Source organism: Aythya marila (assembly GCF_965140915.1).
Source record: "Aythya marila genome assembly, chromosome: 2".
Classification (NCBI taxonomy): Eukaryota; Metazoa; Chordata; class Aves; order Anseriformes; family Anatidae; genus Aythya; species Aythya marila.
In genome coordinates, this window is record NC_139043.1 from 5216968 (window position 1) to 5240293 (window position 23326).

The following is a 23326-nucleotide window of genomic DNA, read 5'->3' on the forward strand; positions in this document are numbered from 1 at the left end:
ATGCTGAGCAGATTTGCATTAAGTTGCTGATGGATTTCAGTTCAGTGCAAACATAGCAGTACCATTGTTTCCGTGCTGTGTTGTGTTTCAGCACTCACATTCAAAACTGAAAAATCTTTCCCCTCCAATTTTTGAGGACATGAAGGGATTGTGAGAATAGATGTATCCATGATGAGGAATAATAACAAAAACAAAGACGTTTCCATCTTTTCACCCCTCTGCTCTTCATACTAATTTTTCATATTTGATGCAGCTGATTTCTTGCCTACTTGGCCCATATCTTTGGGTTTTTTTGGGGAATTCTGGTGTTGATGTTTGAATTTGGTAAAGCTCAGGAGAGAGCACACAGGATCTGTGGAGGAAGAGAGGAAAGAAAAGCAAATTGAGCGTCAGAGACCAGAAATACACTGGCAGGGTAAAAATGCGCTGAAAATTTCTCTGTCAAGGGGAAAAATTGTGTGTGTATTTTAAAACTTTTTTTTTCCTAGTGAAGATGAAGTAAGGGAAATCTAGCTTGGATAGGCTGAAGGGAAATCTAAGTAGTGTGTAGCACGTTCACCTGAAAAAGAAAATAAATGGGAAAATAATGAAATTTCCTTTTGCACTATGCTGCTGAATGAAAAGTGGTAGAAGTGAGAGTAACAGCAAAATTGAAATAAGAGAAAGTGAGAGAAAGACAACTTTGTTTAAAGAATAATAACAAAAATATTTGGAAAATTTTAGTTAAAATGTTCTGGAATCCAAATTTTTCAGAGTACATTTCGTAAAACACATAATTACTTTCTAAATGTTTCTTACACCTTGAGCGAGTGATGGCATGTGTTTACACAGGTTTCCATCTTCACGTTGTTACCACCTTAGTGAGTGATTTGGAGTTGTGCAATCCTTGTGTGCGCCCAAACCACAAATAACACAAATCACCGAATTGAGAGAATTGCCAAAGTACAACTTAATTGGGCAGAAAAGGCCAATGAATACATTAAAAAGAATTACCAATGAGTGCAGTTTCTTTAGATGCAGTGAAATATACTCCGATATGAACAGTTCTCTGTAGAAAGAAACAAGTATAGCTAAGCTTTTGGGTGTTTTTTTAGGTGAGTACAGATAGATTCTGTAGCATTTTCATTTTAAATCTCAGTTCTGCGGGCTAATAAGCTTTATATTCTTTTCTATGCTGCTTTTATTTTCAGCACTAACATAGTGTAAGAGAGAAGTTCTTTTAAAGACAGAAAAACAGCACTGGTGGATATACTTGAATATTTTCATTTGTCAGGCCTGTGCTTTCTACCAAAAGATCTGTGGTCTAAATCTGTGCAGGAGCCTTGGGTTTGATTGAGTTACAGTGAGCATCTTATTTAGGTGAGGAGGTGATGTGTAAATTGGAGGAAAGTACATGCAGCATGGGCATCAGCTTCTAAATTAAGCATCCAAAAAGGACAAAACAACCAGCTTTAGAAAAGAAGGGAGAGCTTTACAACACGCTACCTAAACTCTTCTGCTCTTTGTTTAAAGGTCTCGTTGCATTAATCTGCCTGCCAGGTTAGAAGAGTTTAAATTCTGTTGGGCTGCTGTTCAGATGGTCACTTCATTACATCTGCTGTCACTCTTGTATTATTGTATTAATTATTGATTCATCACAGGTGACCTCTGACCATGGTGCAATTGGTTCCTGTAACCTTTCCCTTCAAAACTGGGGAAATGAAATTGCACAATGATGTTATATGGTTAGAAACTGGAGTATAAAATTGCCTGGATGTATTTTCCTTCTGTTTTCTCTGTTCAATGGAACCGTTACATGGAAACTGGTGATCAAGACTGGAGGGGAAGGAAAGAAACCAAGAGAACTTGTGCTGGTTTCAGAGAAATTCAGTGTTCTGCATTGCTTTTGGCACATTTTTAACGTGGTGTGACAAGCTTACTTCCTTCTAATTAGGAGTCTGCATTCTTTCGATGTTAACCTGTCGTAAAGGAAGGGAAGCAGCGAAGAGCATTTCATAAAGCAATTGAAAACAGAGTTGTGAGATTTTGTTCTGAGTAATTGTGCTGAGATTTTTTTTCTTGCTGTGTTAGGAGAAAAAAAAAAAAAAAGAAGAGTTGAAATGAAATCAGTGCTTCATTTAGTGTTTTACCGAATAATGTGACTTGATTATGTGTGGCAAGTTAAATGGCATGTCACTTCTTCATAGGATTGGAAGAAACACCGAACTGAGCATGGTTTGGCACACGAGACTTTCACAGCACTGACTTTGCTCCATTAGAAACGAATAAAAAGCCCAAAAACTTCTTTAAGTATTGAGTTCACTTTCCAAAACCTCTACTCACAGAGCAGCTGCTTGTCCAAGCGTGACTCTAATACTGGAAGTGAATGGTCCGCTCTGTCTCTAAAGTTCCGATACAACATTTTTCAATAATAACTTGTATTTACTGAAACTGTTGTATGCTTGTTTTCCTTAAAACGCAGCGGCTTTTTAGTGCAGCCCAAAGATAAGCTCTAAGATGGAATATCTGTTACAGTGGGTATATCGGCCTGTCTGCAGCTCGGATGCCGAGTCCGATGTGTCACTGGGAGCACACAATGTTCAGCCTCCTGAAATCCTGGCTAATTTTTTCCTGCCTTCTCAGCAGCAGGCAGCTCGCCAAGACCTTCCAGCCAGCTTTTTTGGGGCAGCAGTGTTGGGAGGGAGGCAGCGGTTTTTGTTTTCTTCTGAGCAATCTCAATTTCTGTTCCGCAGCGAGCAGTCTGACTCAAAGTGTGTAATTTCTGGGCATGCTGCTGGAGTCTGTTTTATTCTGGCCAACTTTGTTACCTGACTTCTGGAGCATCTGCAGGCTTCAAGGAGAGATCTAACCAGGGAAAAGGGGGAAAAGCTCGATGCAAATGGGCTCTCTTCCCTTCCCTTTCAGTCCTGGTGGCTGAGGAGCTCTGGCGCCTCTCGGCTCGCAGCCATTTCTCCCACAGCCCAGTTCCTCTGCAGTAATCTCTGCTTTTCTTTCCCAGTTGGATACAGATCGGGCACAAGGCTCGCGTTCAGCAAGATGAAGCGTGAATGAGGAAAGGGCTTTTTTATACTTGCTGGATTAGGGGAGAAGGTCTTGATCCACTCTCAATGGGGAAGAAGACAGAATTAGAAGAAAGTTTATTCTGGGGGCAGCAGCTGCCCCTACTGCTTTCCCTGTTACAGGAGTGAAGCCAGAAAGGTCAAGTCCTTGAATTTCCATCTCAGCCATCCCAACCACTACAAACGTTAGGTGTCTTTCTCCCCTCTGCTTTCCGCTGCAGGGTGCTGCCATCTCCAAGGAGATGCTAGAAAACTGTTTTGATGACCTATTGTCATGTCTCCAACACTTCTGCTTTAGGGATCGCTATTTATAACACACTTGAAAGTGCAGGGCAAAGGACCTCCTCTATCCCACATGAATAAGGTTCACCCGAGTGAGAAAAACAGAGCCTGTAAGGAACGTTTTCTTGAGATCTGAAGTATCTCCTTCATCCAAAAGTCGTAGAGGAGCAAGATGCACATGGACTCTGATGGTGACACCTAACAGCACGCTTGCTGAACAGACATGGAACAGTCTCACTCCCCAGTGTGGAAGAAGAAAAGTGAGATGAATATAAATAACAGTACTTTTTTCTCCTGCTTAACCCTTGCTATCAGAGCTGGAAACTCCTACGGTCTGATGGCACTGGTCGTCATCAGCATGATGTATGATGAATCTGTTTAGAAAATAAGAAAATCTCCATGCAGATCCGTTTGATTTGTCTTTTCTATGCCTCCTCATTCGGACCTCGTCCTTTGCCTTCCAAAAGTCTTCTATATTACGAGACAAAGCTCCACGATCCAAGTCAATGAACGATTAAAGCAGGTTAAGGATGGTAATATGTTAACTATCAACAGCCTAGCAAAAAAAACTTGGGTTGAAGAAATCAATATGATGAATTGTTCATTTGATCAGCTTCTTCTATGAATAGGTTGTTCTTTAAAACAAAACATCTCCTTGTCTTTGCACACAGACTGTTCTCAAACAGGCAAAATACCGTGGTTTGTCACTTGGCAGTCATCGATCCCCTGTGCTACCTTAGCACTGCATCTCAAACTGAAACTACGGGGCTCAGGGAAGGGTGAGATTTATCACCGCGTGTATCGTGACATGAAAAACACGGATTTCAGTGGCTGGACAAATCAGTTCCTGGATATCTTAGTTACGCAATGGGGGAATTTTGGCATTTTAAGAGCTTTGTCCTATTACCAGCATGAGAAGCTCATGGAAAGACTTCAGCAAATGCAGTCATCTGTCATCTATTTCAAACGATAGCATTATGACCTACTTCCCTTCCTGTTCCAAGGCATCAGGAAATGAGGCAGGACATTTTTTAAAATTTCCCACAGCAGTTTTGTTTTTAAAAAGCATTTGTCTGTTCATGGTCGTTTACACTTTACCAGCAGACTCTTACATCTATCGTTCCGCTTGTTTTTCCAAGCGTCGTCATAACCATTTTGATTTTTGTGTAAGTACTTCTAGGGTTCCACCTAGGGAATTCAATTGTTTTCCTCAAGAACTTTATGATATAATAAATTCTGCAAGAAAAATATAGCAAAGAGTGATTCAAGGGATTTATCAACTTGATTCTAGATTCTCATGGAAGTCAGGCTTCTAGTAACACCGCAGAGTGCAGCTCTGGTTTCACGAGATTGCCAAAACAAAAAGCAAGTTACATTGCCACGAGTGCCTCTGGGAGCTTGTGGGAAAACCTGATGTGATACACGACTATTTTTGTGCCCACAATTAAGATAATCTTTCACCGTATTCCTCTACCTCTCATACTTTTTTATCTGTTGACAGAAGAGAAGCCCTGGTTGTATTTTAGTCTAACAGTGAGTGAAGAAAAAAAAAAAAAAAGCCAACAACAAAACAACCCACAGGTTCGTGATCAGTGCTGTGCCTCCATAACCATATCCTTGATAACGGTCTGATCCCAGGCCAGCTGATCCAACTGGCACCTATTCACATTCACTCCTTTCTCAAACGGCACGTGAACTTCAGATGACATCCTCCTCTGTGGACTTCAATATGCTGAATTACTATTTTTTTTCTTTTGCTATTATCTCGAGGATAATTTAAATTAACCAATCTTATTATTTGCTCTTTTTTTTTTTAAGTCAGGTACTTTTTACTAAAGGAAACATTTTGATAGTTCATCTGGTATCTGTTCTTCAGCTGCTTCAGCAGCTTCTCTGGGATTTGGTCAAAGGTCAATAAAAATCTGCTATTTTAGCAAGAAAAGGTACGTAAAAATAGCATGGAGTTATTTTCATTTGTCATTCATCTTTTAATTTGTCAACACTGTGAGGTTCCAAAACAAGCGAGCACAAGACCTTTTCAGCCAGAAGAGGATGTTCAATGTGGAAAGCAGTCCTTTCAACAAATAGTCTTCCAGTAGTCAGTACCATTGCTTTCCAAGTAATTAGAAAGAAAGAAAAAAATCATTTCTACCTAAGCAACAACTGGTCAGCTTCTTTTTTTTATGTGTAGTGCCCACCAGAAAACAAATCTCTTTGAGAGCGGTACATGATGAGCAAATGCAATTCCTGCTTCCCACATCTCTTGCATATTAAGTCAGTGACCCTGTGATCAACATTTCTGCATTTGGAGGCTGTAAAAGGAAGTGTCTTTTGCCTTAGTATGTCAGGTCCCTGGATGAGAAGAAAGCGTCAAGTTGGCCAAGGTCCCGACTGTCATCTTGCTTTTTTTCCCAGTGCTTCCAAGCACACTGGAAAAAAAAAATAAGGTTATGAGAAGAGCATTGATAGTGCTGCCTCTTTCTGGCTGAAGAAAGCAGGATTCCTAGGTTTTGTCATCATCCATCCGTCCATCTTGGCCTTTTTGCTGTTGTTTAATTGAAAATGATGTTTTTTTCTGAGGCCGTCATCTCAAGTGAGGTTAACTTCAAGAAGTGGGCTTCTGCCCTGCTCCTGAAGTCTGGCTGAGCCTCTTGCTGCTGCTGCTGCTGTGAAATGGGACAGATATATCCATTAGTAGACCTTAAAGCTGGAAAAGTTACAGTAAATACAGGTACTTTCTTATTATCATCTCTTTTAATCATAGCATGGGTTTTACCAGTCCAGTCTCCTAAAAATCATGAATAGCGATATACTAACCAACCATTTTAGCAACTAAAATACAAGATCCTGTTTTATTTTATTTTTTTTTACCCTGGTTTCTTGAATACTTTGAACTTTTGGTTTAAAATGTTTGAGTGCTACATTTACTGCTTCAGACCTTTGTTCTACCCTTTAAAAGCCATTACCCTTACAGTGATTTTTTTTCTTTTTCCCCAGGGTGACCAGATGCAGGTCATGCCTATACCAAGTGTATGTATTTTTATCCCTTTTTCTTTTAATAATTTTCATAACTTTTGCTTTGAGTCATCTTATGTTGCAGTCTAACAGGTCTGTTTTGTGTTGCATGTTAACAAAAGGATTTTGTGTTGTCTGCGGTGTATACTCAGAGATGAATTGAACTGCACATGTTGTACACGGACTAAAAGAAGAGTTTGGGTTTTATACGGTTTTCATCTTGCATCTCAGTTGAATTTGTTTCTGAATTTTTAGCATTTTGAAAATAAATGTAGTAGTAGTTTAACAATTGAAGCTGTTTATTTTAATAGTGACAAAAGGTGACTCATTGTTACCAAGTGGTACACATCTACAAAAAAACTCTTCCTCTTATTTTTCCAAATACTCCTGTTGGAAAAGAGGAGGTAGAAGCTCCATAATTTGTGTTGAAACAAGCCATTTTAGGAAAACAGAGTACACCAACCATATCTGTATTACTTTGCTTGCTGGAAATGATGCTCTCATTATCAGCTGTTGTTTTATGGCCCATGTATTCCTACTTATCTTTCCTGGATTAAACATGGAATGCTGTTTGGCATTTGAATTATTTTTCAAACCTAAATAAAAGAACAAGTTTTTCAAACTGAACCCTTTAATTTAATGTGGGATAGCCATTTTTGGCCAAAAAGCTGCTCCTTTTCTACTTGTTTTTATGTGGAGAAAGACTTAGGCCTTTTAAAAGCTGGAAGTACTTTTTTGAGCTCCTTTGCCTTTTTTTTTTTTTTTTTTTTTTTAATACTTTATTATTGCAGAGTTTTCCAGGAAGTAGCACACCACTGCTTGTGGGGGGGGGTTATTGGCACAACCCTCTTTCTGGATATACTTGGTAGCCCTAAAGACCTTAGTATTTCCAAGATCCTATTTTCCCCTCTTTTCCTTGCTTCTCATGTAGCCCAGTAGTACAAGGGCTCTTGGAAGGATCCCATTAGTGCTGCAGGGCTGCAGTGTCAGGAGGTGGTGAAAACTGCAGATCCCTTCCCTCCTTCACCCATTATAAGAACTATTAGGAATTACTCTTCGTTCCTTATTAATAATAACATGATATTCTTTCTTATATGGCTAATGCCTACGTTTGTGTGCGTGTTGTATACATACACACGCACACATACATAATTTGCATCTCTGCAAGTCTTAAAATAAAAAGCTTCGGGTCTAGGAAGATGCCAATTCCCAAACTAAAACACTGATTTCTAAAGTACTCCTCCTTGTACATAGCCACCAGAATCTGATCATGATAGCTCCTGTACTGGCAGTCATTTGAACGTGAAATATGGTCTGGCTGTGCTCAGAGCTAGAGTAGTAAAACATCACCCAAGAGTGTAAGAGTTCATGTCGAAGACAGTTTTGAAATTACAAATGAGCGCAGCTTTGTCAGATACAGACACAAAACCAGAAGCTTTGCTAGAACGCCATCTTCGTGATGGTAGAGCAGTGCTCTGCTTGGCTTGGGTGGTGGTAGGAAAATGAAGGATTTGAGAAGGGGTTCTGGTTTATTTTTTTTCTGTTCTTTATTGTGGTTCAGATGTAATTTTGCTGAACTGTATTCCCAGCACCTGAAGGTAGTAAAATTAACTTACTCTAGCAGTCATAGCAGGCAGCTCTCAGGGGACAGGTGCCTAAATGCACTTGTTCATCTCCTCCTGGGCCATCTGATGTCTTCTCCCCAGCAGGACACTCAAGGGATGTCAAGGGACTGGCACTGGGGAGCTTCTTGCTCTCAAAGCTGGTCCAGCAAGCAGCACTGCTTTGGCTTCTAAGTCAAGGCTGAAGCATGCTGTATATGGAGCAAGTGGAAGGAAAGGAGAGGCAAAGCCAGCATTGTATTTGGAAAAAAAAAGTCCAAAATCAGTCCTTCTTGCTGGTTTTACAAGACCTTGCTTGTCCTAAGCACTAAAGCCCAGAGGTTGACTCTGAGATGCTCTGAAATCTGTGGTCAAGACCCAGGCAGGCAGAAGTTCCTGCTGCTCTGCTCCACGGGGACGTGGGTAAGAAATAGGCTGAGCTGTATGCATTATGCATACCAGGAGAAAATCCTTTAAACAGACAGTGAGGTTGGTCGCAATTAAATTGGACGTTTACTTTTTATAGGGTTCATCGCAAATGTAATCACTTCAAGTGTTTAGAGAATTCCTTGGTGGCTCTGAAAAGAGCCCTGCCTGCTCTCTACTCATTAAACTTGCAAGTTGAAGCCTCCAGTCAAAATAAGAGGTTTTCTAGAGTTTTATCATGTGCGTGTAAAGTCTGGCAGTCTGCTGGGGTCACCTGTTTGGCCACAAAACAAAGAAGTTCTGATAGGTGAAGTATATCTTTGAATCCAAAAATTGAATCCAGCATTTGCTGTATTAGTTGCACTTAATTTAAAAACAAAAAACTTTATGTAACTTACAAAACTTTATGTGAAAAACATAAAACTTAGGTATGAATTTTCACTTGGTTATTGATAGAGATAAGAGCTAATCAGGAAACATTCCAGTTCTTCAGAAAACAGAAACTGTGCAACTTCGGTGTGTTTTGTTTTTTTTTTAAAGGTGAACTTTATTCTGTTTATTATGAAACTGTTTCCAGATAAGGCATAAATTAAACAGCAGTGTAACTGATTTTTATTTTTTTTATAATACTGCAAAATTGTTTATTTTTAAGGGTGAAATAAACACAAAACTAGGAAAAAATACCAGCTGACACATGAGCAGAATAGTAATTCGAGGGGTTTTGTGGAAGACTCAACTTCAAAATGTGTTGGCTGTAGCTCAGGATGCCTGTGCTTTCCTGGGCTTTTCTCTGCTTTGTTTGGAAAAGAGTACAGTAGAGATATCAAAGTAAACCCATAGCAACTTCACACATTTTCATTCTTTTGAATGAAGATTTCATTCTTTTCATTTCTTCTGAATGAAAATGTAGATGGAAACACAAAGCAATAGAGGTGTATTTGCTTAAAAAAAAAGATGGAAGTATCCTTTTATTTTTTTTCCTTTATTTAAAAGTGCAATATGAAGGAACAGCACTGAAAAGTCTCCAGAATCCCTGCAAAAGTTAATTCTTAGCATTGGGATATCTCATTTTCACTTTTCCTTAACTACATTTTGATAATTTTTTTTTTTTTTTAGCTTTTTCTAGAAGTTTGTGAACTGCTTGCTTCACAACAGTAGCTGGCTTCTCCAGGCACTGAGGATTTAATGGGGAGCTCTTACCCTCGATTAGTGTTCTGTGCCTACCTGCTGGGAGAAGCTGTTAGCTGCAGAGTACAACAAAAGAGAACTGAAGGGAACCTAAACAGCAAATTAATGTTCTGCACGTACACTAGACAACATTTTCAGTACAAAGAGAAAGGGCTTCTAAATTCTGGTATTTGTTTTTATGGGAAATGTGGGCCTGCAGAGAAGAAGGGTTATGATTGCTTTGTAGAGTAAATTTTTGAGAGGTTTCTGTTCACCAACTCCTTCAATCTCAGCCAGAAGTCCTGTTTTCCTGCTCCCCTCCATTTTTTTCTTTTCCTTTAGCCAATAATACATGATTTACATGGGACTAAAACAGTGCAGCAGTCATTTCACTGCAAGGTCGGTTAAGCTGATCAGCCGTGAGACCTGGTCCCAAACACTGACAAGTTTAAAAGCTTTAACTTGTATACAATTCAGTTTTTGTTGGGATTGAAGACCAAGCTAGGACTTAGAGTACCGAGATACCACAGAGTATTTTTCTACTGAATTCTGTGGCAGTCTGTAGTATCTCTTCACCATTAGCTACAATGACAATCTGGAAATTACAACTTTCCTCAGATGTGTCTCCATCAGTGAGGGGACTGAGTAATGCCATTTTCTGCATAAAAGCTTTTTTACTCTGGAAGATGTGGAAATATTTTTAGAGCAAAAGGTTTGAATGGCAAACAAATGGATTGATATTCTACATACAAGGCCTGTAAGCCTTAAAAATTACATCTTTGCTCCAGAGTCACCAGACGTTTTGTGGTCTTGCAACTTGTGGGCCCTGCAGCTTCAGAACATTTTCCAGGTAGATCATCATGTTGAAAATCAGTCTTTAAAGGTGAAGGCAGAAGAGATGCAGGATTTGAAATGGAAAGTGTATGTCTTCTGTCTTCAAATGCACAAGCAGTTGGGCACGTGTGTTTGAAAACGGGATGAGGCAGAATTCAAAGCAACCTGCTCTGGTGGGAGACCTTACCCAGGACAAACCTGAAGGAGCAGGCCTCTTAGGTGGAGTTAGGTCAATATTTGCACGTTGTCCCCTAAGGTAATAGTGAAAAAAGGGAGAAAATCTGACAATAACCAGCATGCCTGTGCAGCTACCTCAGGTAAGCTTGGTCCTCTCCTGGCTTTTGCCCTTGAGGTGGCTGAGGAAGAGGGGACTCCATGCAGGCAAGGAGGTCAGGGCCTCTCACCAAAGTATTTGTAGCCCCTGGTGTTTTTTCATCCTTTCTCTGATGGCAACTGTATTAGATTCCAGATACAGAACAAGGATAACTGTGACCTGACGGTGCTCACATTTTTCCATATACCTATTTTTACATGAAAGAAAATCAATTTCCATATATTCTCCATATATATATAATGCAGATTAACTTCACTCAAAAATTCACACTAAAGAGTAGCAGTCCTAAAAGTACAGAAATGAATTGAGCAATTTTTATTTTATTTTATTTTGTTTTTAACAAAAAAAAGGTTTTTGGGGAATGTCCCTGCCTCTTTCACTTCAAAGACAGTCAAGAAACATGTATCAAAGCATGGATTCTGAAGAAGATTGTCTTTAAGTGGATGTAATTTTCTTCTGATAAGCTTTTAGTCTATTTAGATTGTGAGCCTGGATGCTTCTTACGATGAAAAATGTAGGTGGAATGCCTTCAAGGTTTTGATGTAGGAGTGAAAAACCTGAATTCTTTAGAACTGGTCCTGGTCTACTGTGCTAGCATGCTGCCGAGCAAGCAAGCCAAGCTGGAGCTCAAGCAGTTGTGGAAGTAATGTATACGTGGGACTCTATATCCTAGAAAGGGTGTTGTGTAAATTTTGGTCCCATTAGATCACTGTGATGGATGCACACTTTACAGGCATTAAGCAGCAGCAGTTTTTTCTTAAAGGTCACTGTTAGATGTGTGCTCAGAGGAAATGTATTAAGACAAGTGGCTCTTGTAAGCAAGGCAGCCTCTGTTTTCTTAGCTCCAGAAAGTGATGTTAATTTTAAGGAGCTAAATCAGTCTCAGTGAGCCCCTCGCTAAATTGCCCAGTAACTTACGCTTTATTTAGCTAAGGACTCCTCTGTCTCAGTCCAGAGTCTCATTCGTTAGCTACTTCATTTAAACAAGACCTTGCTAGGCATTGCTGGCCAGTATCTATCAATTTGAGACCACATCCAAAATAAATCAGTGATTAAGGGAGAATATGTGCTTGCTGCTGCGATGCGCTCAGTGGGTATCTTACTCATCTGTTGTCACACTGCTCTCTGCCAAGTGGTGACCTCAGGTCTCCGAAAGCACCTCGACAAAAGGCTATTGTATCCAGAAGGAACAAAGGACAGGGTGGATGCATCCTTACCAGAGCAACATCATCTGAATAGAACAGATAGAGAGATGGCAAGAGAATGAAGTTAGAGTTCTGTGTCCCATTTTTTTATATTCTTAATTGATTTAATTTCCTCTTGGTCTCGAGCTTCTCCCTATTGATGCTTTTCTATAAAACCAGTCCTTTTCCTTCATCAAAAAAGACCTCTTTAAGCCAGCAGTGGTTCAGCTCCAAATGGAAGGGCTCTCTCCATGTCTGTTCTTTCATGAGCTAATCAGTGCAGAATCCTAAAATAATGCAAGTCAGCTGCAGATTGGGATGTTCAATTGGGGGTTGAACGATAGAAGACTATGTGACTGCACTGATTTCAGGGGGGGGAAAAAAAAGTCAATTCTTCCTTTATGTAATTTGTACCATTTTTTATAAGGGCAGCATACTGCAGAAGAGCCTGGGTTTAAGAGAGCTTTCGTTACTACAGGCTTAATACCTTGATTCTGAATGCTATCCAAGGTCTTGGTCAGCACCCTCCTAAGTGGTAAAAATTAGAGTGGAGATGTGTTCTGGAAGGTAAAATCAGTGGTGCTGTCTTCCTTCGGGATGGCTTCTCTACTTCAGTGTTTTTCATGGCTATCAGAATTTGTGTAAAATGTCCATCGATGTGACGTGGCCAGAAATAGCACTGATGCAGCAGGATGATAACAACAGCGACTACAACTGAGGCATTGGAAAGAGGGCCACTGGGAGATGTCGTTGTATCAAATGTCCAGTTTTTCACTGTTGTTTTCAATTAGTGATGGTGTTTTACCATTTTCATCTCGAGTGTTTTGGAAAACATTCTAAATGTTTTAGAAAACAGAAAAAATCGGTATCTGCATTGCATGAGCCATTGATTTCCATATGTGTCCTTGCAGCGAGCCCAGAAATACATACAACTTTGAATCATGTATTTCAGTTCCCAGTGAGTGACTACTGGAAGAGTAATGTTGGCAGAACAGTGCCCCTTCAATAGAGGTTTTACATTTTTTTTGTTGTCTCCCTCTTTTTTTTTTAGCCACCAGCTAAATACCTCCTGCCAGAACTGACAGCATCAGACTATGGGAAGAAGTGTGTGGTCATTGATTTAGATGAAACTTTAGTGCACAGTTCATTTAAGGTGAGTACATTCGAAAGCGATCTCTTGCACCTTGCCTCTGCCAGGGAAGTTCTGTAGGAGCTGTTAAGCCTCTTAGCACATGAACTGGTCTTGCAGGCTCTCCCAGGACGCCTGGTAGTTCTCATTGTTCCTTTTACAATTATTCATCCTAACCTAGTTTTAAGGGGGGTACCACAGACACTGCTATTTTTTGATCCTGAGGCTGAAGCAAAGCTCTGAATGGTCACTAGCTTTGTAGCTTTAGACCGTAACTATCCCAACAAGGAACAGCATCGAACAGGTACAGAACTTGTTGCTCTGACAATACATTTTCATTTTTGATGTTTAAACGATGCAATAGTTAGTCACGGAGCATGGAAGGTGTAGAAATTCAGCTCTATGCTGGGTAGATAGAGCTTAAACCAGTAGGTTGTGGGCACCAGTGACTGCTGTGCTCCATTACTGAAGAAGATTGCATCGTGGATCGTGGGGTAGGCAAATGGCAGGCTGCTGTTCTGGTCATAGTAACTGGGTTTAAGTATTCAGCTTTCACAGCAGGAAAGCAAATAGCATTTAGCTGTTGCTGATGACTCAGTCAGCTTGTGAAGCAACTTGTATAACCCTTCACAATTCAGCATGGGGTGGAAGTAGTGGTATTTTTCTATTGTTTAAGTTGGTCTAAAGTTAGAATCAGAGAATTCAGTACTACCCAAATAATAACCTAAATTGGCTCAGAGTACTGGTAGTATTTCTGATTATTAAATGTCAGACATTATAAAAGGAATAGGTCTATACTTTGATACTGGAGAATTTTTAAGAATCAATAGTATTTTTCCTTACTAGCAGCAAGCTAGAGTCAGCATAAAGTCAGTCTTGTAGTTCTGGTTGCACTCCATTTTTCACTGCTAGCAAAAATTCAGCATTTTAATCCTGCAGTATTTAGTTGCCAGCATTTAAATATGCAAACCGTAATTCATGTTGTGGTTAAAATTTGGCAACGCTCTGCCTTTGTTGACTTAAAGAAGACCTTATATGGAGATACTAGAACAAATATTGCTGTGCCTCCAACTGAAACTCAAATTTTTCTCTTTCTTTATTGTGCCTAATGGCATATGCCAATTTGTGGTGGTGTACAGGGGCCTCTCAGCATCAGTGCCAGCTCCCTGTCTGCTGTACCCAGACTGAAGTCGTACTTCAAAATTTTGCAGGGAGATTATCATCACATCTGGATAGGGAAGGGAGGGACCATGCCTTCCTAATTAAGTGAGAGTCAAAAATAGGAAGGGAAAGCTCAATGTAAAAGTCTAAATTTACATAATACTAAGTCTAATACTTCATTATTTTTATCTGGAATGTAAAACTAGGAATCTGCTTTCTGTATGCTGTGGATAACTGCTGTGATTTTCTGGCTCTTGAAAGAAAACGAGCTTATTAACCACCATTTAGGTGGTTAATAATTTTTTAACCATTTTAAAGAAATACATGTTTAATGGTTGACATATTGTAAATCCTTTCTTGTAGGACTGAGGTTTGCCTTTATTGCAGAGTGCTTGCTCAGTGGGCTCGTTTTCAAATTTAATCATCCCATTTATTCGTGTTTTGATATTTAATGGGTATTTAGAAGATGTTAAATAGATATTTAAGAAAAAAATCAAAAGGTTATTCTGCTTGAACACTGTTCAGTGTTTTCTGTGGGAAAAGAAAACTGCTTTTTTTCTGTGAGGTAAATAACATTAGGCAAACATTAGAATTTCTGTAGCGTTAGAGTCTTAGGGCCATCGTCACGTTATCTTAACGTGAAGCACCGTGATGGGGGTATTTAAGAGAAAAGTAAATGCTGTAGAAAACAGCTGGAAGTTGTTCAGTGTCTGGCACTCTGTCCAGTGTGCTTCTGTGGTGCTGTTTGGATTTTGTTTCATAAGGATACCGAAATGAGGCCACTGTGGTCATCAAAAATCTGATGGATTTCCAGAAGACCAGGGCTTTTGACACCTATATGCACGCTGCTCTGCCTGAATAATTGTGCAGTTTCTTGTAGATGTTTTTCACTAAAACGTGTCTGCTTTACCCAGGCAGGTCCCTACTTAAAAGCTGTAAGAGCATACATAAATTTGTGATTTTCAATACAAAAGGCTTTATTTAAAACACATGTTTTAGAATTCATAATTCTGTTATGAAATAGGCTTCGTATTTCAAATGCAGATAATTGTTTTTTTGTGTTTTTTTTAACACAACCAGAGATGCAGGGTATTTAAAGTACTCCTTTATGAAAGCAGCAACATCTGAAGGAGGGTAATTCTCATCTTTTTATGCCCCTGCATATTTGAAGCTTTAAGAGATATTAGTCTTTTATGTTAAATGCATATTAAAGGAATAAAGTTTGGGGTGCTTTGGCAGGAGTAAAAAAGGAATAGATAGACATTACAGTTATCATTCCCATCATAAAACAATAATAGAAGCAAAAATCATAAATTACTAAATCAAGAAGATGTAAACATTGTCTTGCATAAAATGAATTAAACCACATGCAAGTCTGGAATGTAGTTGTATTCAAAACTGGCTGTGAAACGATTCTGTAGAACATGTTTAAAACTCTGAAGCTTCTCATTAAACGAAGACAGTTTTAACTGAAGCAAAGAGTTTTAAATGAAAATGCATTGTCTTCTTTCGCGGTCTGTCTGTGCAGTTCCCACTTGGGACGTGTACGTGCTTCGTGTGGGCCACCCCAGAAGCCCTTAACCAGCAAACTGTTGCAGGCTTTGCTGTCTTCCCATCATGGTGAGGCACGGAACCCCAGTCCACACTCAGTTCCTTGTCACTTTTGCCAACAACACAGCTATGTAGTACCTCAAATATAAGTGGGGGAAGCAAATACATTGCTAAGAGTACTTTGGTTAGCGTTACAAAGTCTTGAGGGTGAGGCCTGTTTGTTGTTAAAAACTGAGTTGTCTAAACAAGATACGCTTTTCTCTGACACCTGGTTGGTAGCTGCTGGTCCCTTTGGTAAGGAGGGTCAGTTCCAGCCTTGTTTTTATCGGTGGGCTTCAAAACCTTTGCAGCTTGCAGTGACCTACTCGTTCTCTGCCAGTACAGGGATTTATCTTGCTTCAGGGAGTCATGCATATAGAAATTATGCAAGTGCCTGCAAGTCTCTTCAAAGTATGCACAGAGCTGGCAACCACTTGAAAACTTTGGTGGCTGGGTCTTATTGGAAGTTCATTTGGGTTTCTTTTAAGGTGAAGCTTCAGAACATTTTTATGTACCTGTTCTCTTGCTGTTAGAGGTACTGCAGAGGAATATAGTGTCTTTTCTGGCTGAGAGACTCCGTGCAGGTAACAGTTGGAGCTTCTCTTCTGTTTTTCAGAGGCAGAAAAGGTGGGTGTATCTCAATATTTGCTTGGTGGAAGCTAAAGAACAGTGTAGATTGTATCTACAGGTATTTGCGGAACTCTTTAGCCCTTGCTTGTGCAGCAGGTATCAGAAGGATTGAGTTGTCCAGCACTGGAGGTTTGGTTGCTGATAGTTGTTTATTGGCAGGACCATATTCAGGGCAGACCGGCTTCCACAGTACTGCTTACTGAGGGCGGGTCTTGCTGTTGGTGTAAGTTATTCCAGTTATTTTGCTGACCTCACAGGAAAGTTGTTCGACAGTGGAATTAAAATCTCCTTTTGAAAGGGCATCAAAGGGCTGTTTGCAGCTTAATGCTGCAGGATTCCCTTTCCTTCCATTTTTCTTTGAGCATCTGTTAAGGCTCACTAATGTGTGAGTTTGCTTCTCAGTCATCTTAGCTTGTCTGCTTCTCTGCTTTCTTGGCACCCTTCAATGCCCTAAATGGCAGTTCTTTAGTGCCATGCTCCTGTGGTTCTTCAGATGGATCTTTTTGTCGATCCAGACCACCAGGTGGGAAAGTCTGATAGAGCTGCATGAAGGTGTTCTCCAGCATAAGCTTAGCAGTGCCATGATTCCCAGCCAGAGTACTCCTGGCATTCGTTTTAGGCTGTTACCTGTGAAGCATACTGTCTGGTACTCAGTCCTATCAAAATGTGCTTGGTTTTCGGCTGTATCCAAGCTGTGGGTCGTGGAGTTGGTACAGACTTCAGCCAGGCGTGTTTACATCATATTCTTATCCCAGTCATAATGCATGAGCCACACCAAAGGTTTCTACCCAAGTTTGTCCATTTAAACTAACAAATGTTAACTGTGTGCCCCCCAGTTACCAGCACTGCCTAGCCAGGATTAGACTATGTACTCAAACTGTCTACAAGGACATTTTTCTGCCTGTTTTTCTGTCAGTTTTTCACACTAAGTCTTAAGAAATGAGTTGCATCCAACAAGCTAGAAAAATGGTTTCTAGGACTTGGCTAGGGTGTGCCTGCTCTTCCTTTAGGATTAAAATGCTGTTTTGCATGATTAATTGGGTTAGTATAGCATGTTTTTCAGGTATCGTGTCTTGAGAATCATTTACCTAAATGACTTAAGTCTTTCCTTTCTGTAGCTCCTGATTCAAATATATCATTTAGGTTCCACTTTTACAGCTGCCTTTATTTTAAATTAATTACTAGTTGATGACCCAGAGTAGAATATGTGGAATTTCAAATGACAGAATTTCTTTGTGATCATCCACACAGACTTGATGAAAGAGTTACTCAAATAGATATTTATCCTGGTACACATGCTCAGAAGTAGAGAGGATTACTCGAGCAGTGAACTTTATTGCATTGTATGAAGCTGAAAAATATGAGGGAGGATGGGAACGTGGTATCTGGTGAAGACAGTTGCCTACAAGTTTTGTCTTCTGTGTGCAAAGGACACAGACATGGAGTGGGTCTGTGCAGTCAGTAATGCTTATGAACTCCAGAATTAAGTGCGCTTTTATGTTATGCCTCTGAAATTTTCCCTGGAATGATTTCATTTTTGAAGTTGAATGATTTTTCTTGTCATCTCTTCTAGCCAATTAGCAATGCTGATTTCATCGTTCCTGTTGAGATTGATGGAACTATACATCAGGTAAGCCCTGTTGTTCATTTAACATTGCTTTGGTAGCAAAACTGTCCTCTCTGTCGCAGAGTGTTACCTCTCTCCCTTTGCTATTTTACACCGAATGACTTGGTTTTTTTTGCAAAACACAAAAGCTGTGCTCTGGAGTGTATCATCTAGGCAAGCATTCCTGTTTGATCAGGTATGTAGTTCTTACCAGAGTAGAAATCTCATGAGTTTCCATTTTCACTTTTCCTCTTCTCTAGAGTATCTCTTTCAAGACTTCAATACTTAACTCCTGGTCAATTAATTGTAAAACATTTTCAAATGGGAAATGATCTCATGATGGGTTTTCAAACATTGCTAGGCCCAGAAGAAATTACTCTGAATACTGCATTCCCTCCACAGGGAAATGGACAGAAGTAGGTCTGAATGTCTGTTACTAGTCCAAATAGCCAATGCTTTGTGAGTGTGTAAAGGAGAGTGGACGTTTCTTCATTTTTTGTGGCAATTTCTGTCTCCTTCGTGTAAGTAATTTAGGTTCCTCTGATTAGGACTCCTTATAAACTTAAGTATCTTTAAAATGTCCAGGCAAAATTGCAGTAAGACTGGATTTTATTTCTTGTTTCTCAAGAACTTTACTTTATACTCTGTGAAATGGTTTTCAGTGAATGCAAAATGCCCGTAATTTGAAAATCAGTCCCTTTCGTGTACCTTAGTTTGGTGTCTTTCTTCGGTTGAAATAAATTTACAGTACGGTAAGTTTTCCTCTGCAGCTAGACACTGAAGTTCATGCTGGAGACAGGTCACACCAGTTGCTGTGAAGTTGACCCTTTCTGATACCTGAAGGTTTCAAATTGCTTGAAACAGCTTTTGTTGCTTGTGTTGTAGGTTTAAGTTGCAAATCTTCCCTGGATGCGATTCAATGGTGATTTTAAATACTTTGATTTCTGAAGTGTTGTCTTTTATATGGATTATTTTTTACTCAGACAAATACGTCGGTATTTTTGCTTGGAACAATAGACAGATCATAAAGTTAATTCATAATTTTGTTTGATTTCCTGTTATGAAAACCATCCATGTAACTGTCAGTCTTAAAATGATTACTGAATATCAGTCAGTAGTGATAGTTGCTTTGTACTGTGCCTCTTTTATGTAGCAAAAAATCAATATTTAAGGTACTTTAACCTATAATCTTCGCCAGAGCTGAATGTTTAAAATGTGTATGTGATGATCTGGGAGGTTTGTGTTGCAGTAGTGTTTATCCTCATTTGATTCGGGCTTTAAATGTGTTTGGTGCTGTAACACACATTTTTGCTCTTAAAGCTTTCTGGAATGGTTTTGAAAGGGAATAAAACAGATTGCCTAACAATTTTGAGTTACTTAAGACTGCAGTCGCCTAACTTGTCAATATTAGACATTTATGTTTCAAAACAAAACCACAAAAGACTGGGCTTTTTGGTTAGTTTTTCTGTTTGTAATTTAAATATTCAGCTGTGGGGTACAGTGAGGAACACATCAAGGGGAGTGGGTTTGTGCATACCCTAAACATGACAAGGACAGAGGACGGAGCAGGTCAAATGAAGTCAATCTCAGATGAGCCTTGCTTGAGACTTTCTGCATAATTTTCAGGAAATTGCTTAATCCCTGTGTGCTGCAGATTCAAAATCTCTAAAACAGGTAAAACATCTCAGTCAAATCTGGGTGGTTAGAGTGAAGTTAATTGTAAGGAATTTGTGATCCTTGAAGTAAAGTTAATTTACACAATATGCAGAGCAGGCAAAGTCTTGGATTCCCCTGTTTGTAATCACCTCTGAAGGCAAAGTAATGTGTTGCTATCTTGCCATCTTTTTTTTTTTTTTTTTTTTTTTAAAGTGTAATAATCTGAAGGGCAAAAGCAGACATTCTGGCTTAGTCTGATGTTTATTAACACAGGCTGTAGAGTTTTTAACAACTCATTCCCACTTCAAGCCTGTAATCTTTTCATTCACTTAGAGCATAAACAAAAACCAATACCAACAACTTTTATTATCTGTCAGAATCTGCCTATTTAATGCTTGTCCGTTTTCATAATGAGTTTATGTACTCAAAGATTAGAGAAATACTTAAATATTTGAAATGCCCTGGGATGGGTGAAATGCAAAACTGAACCATCAGCAGCACATGTCCCTGACTGGACCGGTAGCATAGAGTACTGGTATACTTGAACCCTGCTTTACACAGAACCTCATGGAAGACAAATGGAGAGCAATGCTTCAGAAGTGCCCATTTGGAAAGGAATTGGGTTTTCTTCAGATTTCCTATACCAAAAATACAAGCTACTTTTTACCTTGTGAACTCGTGTTTGCCTCCTGTGTATTGCTGTGCACTCGCGAGGTATTTGAGGCTGCCTTATCTAATGAGATTTGTTCATGGTGTTACATTGTTGTTGTTGTTTTGCAGCAGAGGTGTTGAAAAAAGGCTGCCCTTAATTTGGGGAGTTATTCTCCCTTATGTCCTTTATAATCCAAAGGTGAGAGAGGCTCTTGCTCTTCTACAAAAAGGACTGTTGGATCATCATCTTAAAGGGTGTTTGGGCAAACCAGCTTTCTTCAATTAAAAAATAGCTTTTCTGAACACCCCTTGGCCCTCTCCCATCCTTCTATCTCTAGACAAATTTGCATCATCTGTTAGAAGGGATTTGCTGTTTTATTTTGGGAGGAAATAACTTGTGTGGCACCTCTCCTTCCTTCTGTAAAGGTGTTTAGATGCCTGCAGAGGCTGTGCCCATCCACAAGGCAGCTTGTTACTGGAGATGAATTCCCCACTTTGTGTTGGAAATCACAGCACAGATAAAAAAGCACAGTTCAATGCAAACTGACACTACTTTGGCCAGTTTTTTAATTTAATTCCGGTTCTCTGAATAAAAGGAAATCAGAGCTGGTCCCCTGTTCTGCCAAATTACAAGGGAGAAGCTGTGGGAAGTCCAGGGAAATGTGCTGCGACTGAAGGTGCTCTTTAAAGGATGTTTATCGAGGATGAAAGCAGTGGTTGGAGAAAAGATGTTCAACCTGTTTGGTACCGATATAACTTCTGCAAGGACGTGTCCTCTCTCCTGGAGAACGCTGCCCCCAGATTAGTTCAAATTTAGTTTTAGTTCATAATTAGTTGATGGCCTTTGCCATGCCTTTGTGCCTCTCAGTGCCCAAAAATAAGAAGAGCAGCCAGGATGAGTTTGATTTGGTGTTATTTGGAATTTTGCTCCTGAATGTCATTTGTTTATTAACAGAGTAAAACTGTATTTCAAGTCATTTTCTTATATTGAATAAATAATTGCTTATTATTAGTTACAGAAAGCTAAAGAGATGTTTAATAAGTCTATTTCGAATATAATGTACAAACTGTTTTTAACGGTGGGTGAAAATGCTGCTCAAATAACAAACTTTTTTTCTATAAAGGACAAAAATTCCGTAATGGGCTGTCACCTGGTTCAAGTAATCCAGGATAGGCTGTATCCATTCCTGCTGGCCTATTCTTGGTTACTTGCACTGGGAGGCAGTCACGGCAGGGTGGACCAGAAAGACACGGCTCAAGACCCCGCGTGTTGTGCTCTCCTCTCCACGAAGAAGATGAACCTGCCCCAAGACATAGGAGATAACAGAAACTTGAGATGTCATGAGCTGATTTTGTTGTCGTTACTTGAAAATTGTGTTATTCTGAAGTCAGTTTTGCAAGGCAATTCTTTCTGACCTGTTTAATTGATTGAAATTAAGCTGGGTTTCTCTTTTGGTTTACAAATACTCCATCTTTTTAGGCTAAGACTGCTTTGAGGTATAAAAACTGTATGTGGAAACACCACACGCTTGAAAACAATTCAAGATAATTGCTTGGGTTCTGCCATTAGCAGCTGTAAATGCAGAATCCTGTGAAAACATGCCTGGCGCCTGATTCGTGCCTTAGCATTTTAACAGTGAGGTTCGTGAAAAATGACTGTATTCTGCTAATTCTTGCTGTGATAAGGAAGATATTAGTGAGCATGCAGTACAGAAAAAATGGCGTTTTGTTTTTAATACCCTGAAGACAGTATATAAATCTCAGAAAAATGCCAGGAGCCAGTTAGTCTAGAGACTTAAACTGAAGACATCAGGCAGCAGAGGAAAAAGCCAAGCCACAAATAACCATGCGGCATTGAGATTCAAGTCCAGCCGCTAACAAAGTGAAGGGAAAAAATTCCAAACGAGGAGGAAGAGGAGAAAAGAGCTGCACTGTTGGTTGAAGAAAGCTTTTCATGTGAAATAAACCAAAGGGATTTTGTAGCCCGGGATACGAGGACGCTTGCAGGATCTAAGTAGGAATTCTCAAAGCGATTTCAAGGGGAATATCCAGCCATGGTATTAAGAAATGTTGCTCTGGAAGGAAAAACAGCGCTGTTTGAAAAGAGAGGGGTGAGGGAGCTGGGGCCTTTGGCAGGGGGAATGTGGTGAGGCCTCCGCTGACAAGGCCGCATTTATTGCTATCGGGACATTTAAATGAGGAGCAAATCTGTTGGCCAGGGTCCAGTAGGTAACATTTCAGGCAAAACAGCAAGGAAAAATGAAGCAGAGGAGGCTGAGGGTTGCTCCGTGACGGCTCAGGAGATCCAAAAAGGGTCGAACGGCGACGACGCAACCTAAAAACCGTCGCGTGCCTACAGCTCACGCGGCCCAGTTGTTGCTGCGTAGCAACAGGAGGCCTACAAGTTGCAAAAAGAGCACATTTTCCAAATATTTGCTTTCAGAAGCTCTCCCCTTTCCACAGGGCTGTGGTTGAGCGGCTCTCGGGCCGTAGCTGCTGGGTTGGTTTCGCGTAGGCTCGCCTTGGGGAGGAGATGGGTTGTGTCGCAAGCACGACGTCTGTAGCCTTGGCTGGGAGCTCGTGCTGACGTGCCAAGTGGGAATACTTCCCCGGCACAGCCGTGGGGACGAAAGGGGACTTAGCTGTGGCTGAAAACAGTAGTTTTTAAAAGGGAAATTCATGCTGGATTCCAGCACTTAGTACCCAAGAATGCTTTTAAGACTTTGGGGTGCCCTTTTGTGCTCTCAGAAGTAAGTGTAGGAATACAGTTTCGGCTTAAAAAATTAAAAGAACTTCATTACAAACTGTGGAGTTAATAAGTAACTCGTTTCCTGCTATCTTCCCTCTTATAACTGGCAAGTCAGATAAGTCTGAGTACCCAAACGCAGAGTGACTGCAGCTGGCTTTCTACCCATTTCTTTGAGAATTTGAAGAAATAATTTGGGAAGGGAATGCTACAGAGCAGTTCTGTGTAGTAAGATTCATGTGAAGAATGAATTGC

General features: G+C 40.0%; 1 protein-coding gene across 3 annotated transcripts in view; it reads left to right on the forward strand.

Annotated features, from left to right (window-relative positions):
- The window catches only part of CTDSPL (CTD small phosphatase like), a 76558-nt gene that overhangs the window by 44601 nt on the left and 8631 nt on the right, over window positions 1-23326 (forward strand). For 2 of the 3 annotated variants that reach the window (XM_082754527.1, XM_082754528.1), the window contains exons 3-5: window positions 6339-6371; window positions 12954-13055; window positions 17986-18042. In XM_082754527.1, coding sequence (XP_082610653.1) covers window positions 6339-6371; window positions 12954-13055; window positions 17986-18042 — 192 coding nt within the window. The remainder of the gene's footprint in view (window positions 1-6338; window positions 6372-12953; window positions 13056-17985; window positions 18043-23326) is intronic. The other variant, XM_082754529.1, reaches the window with a different exon arrangement.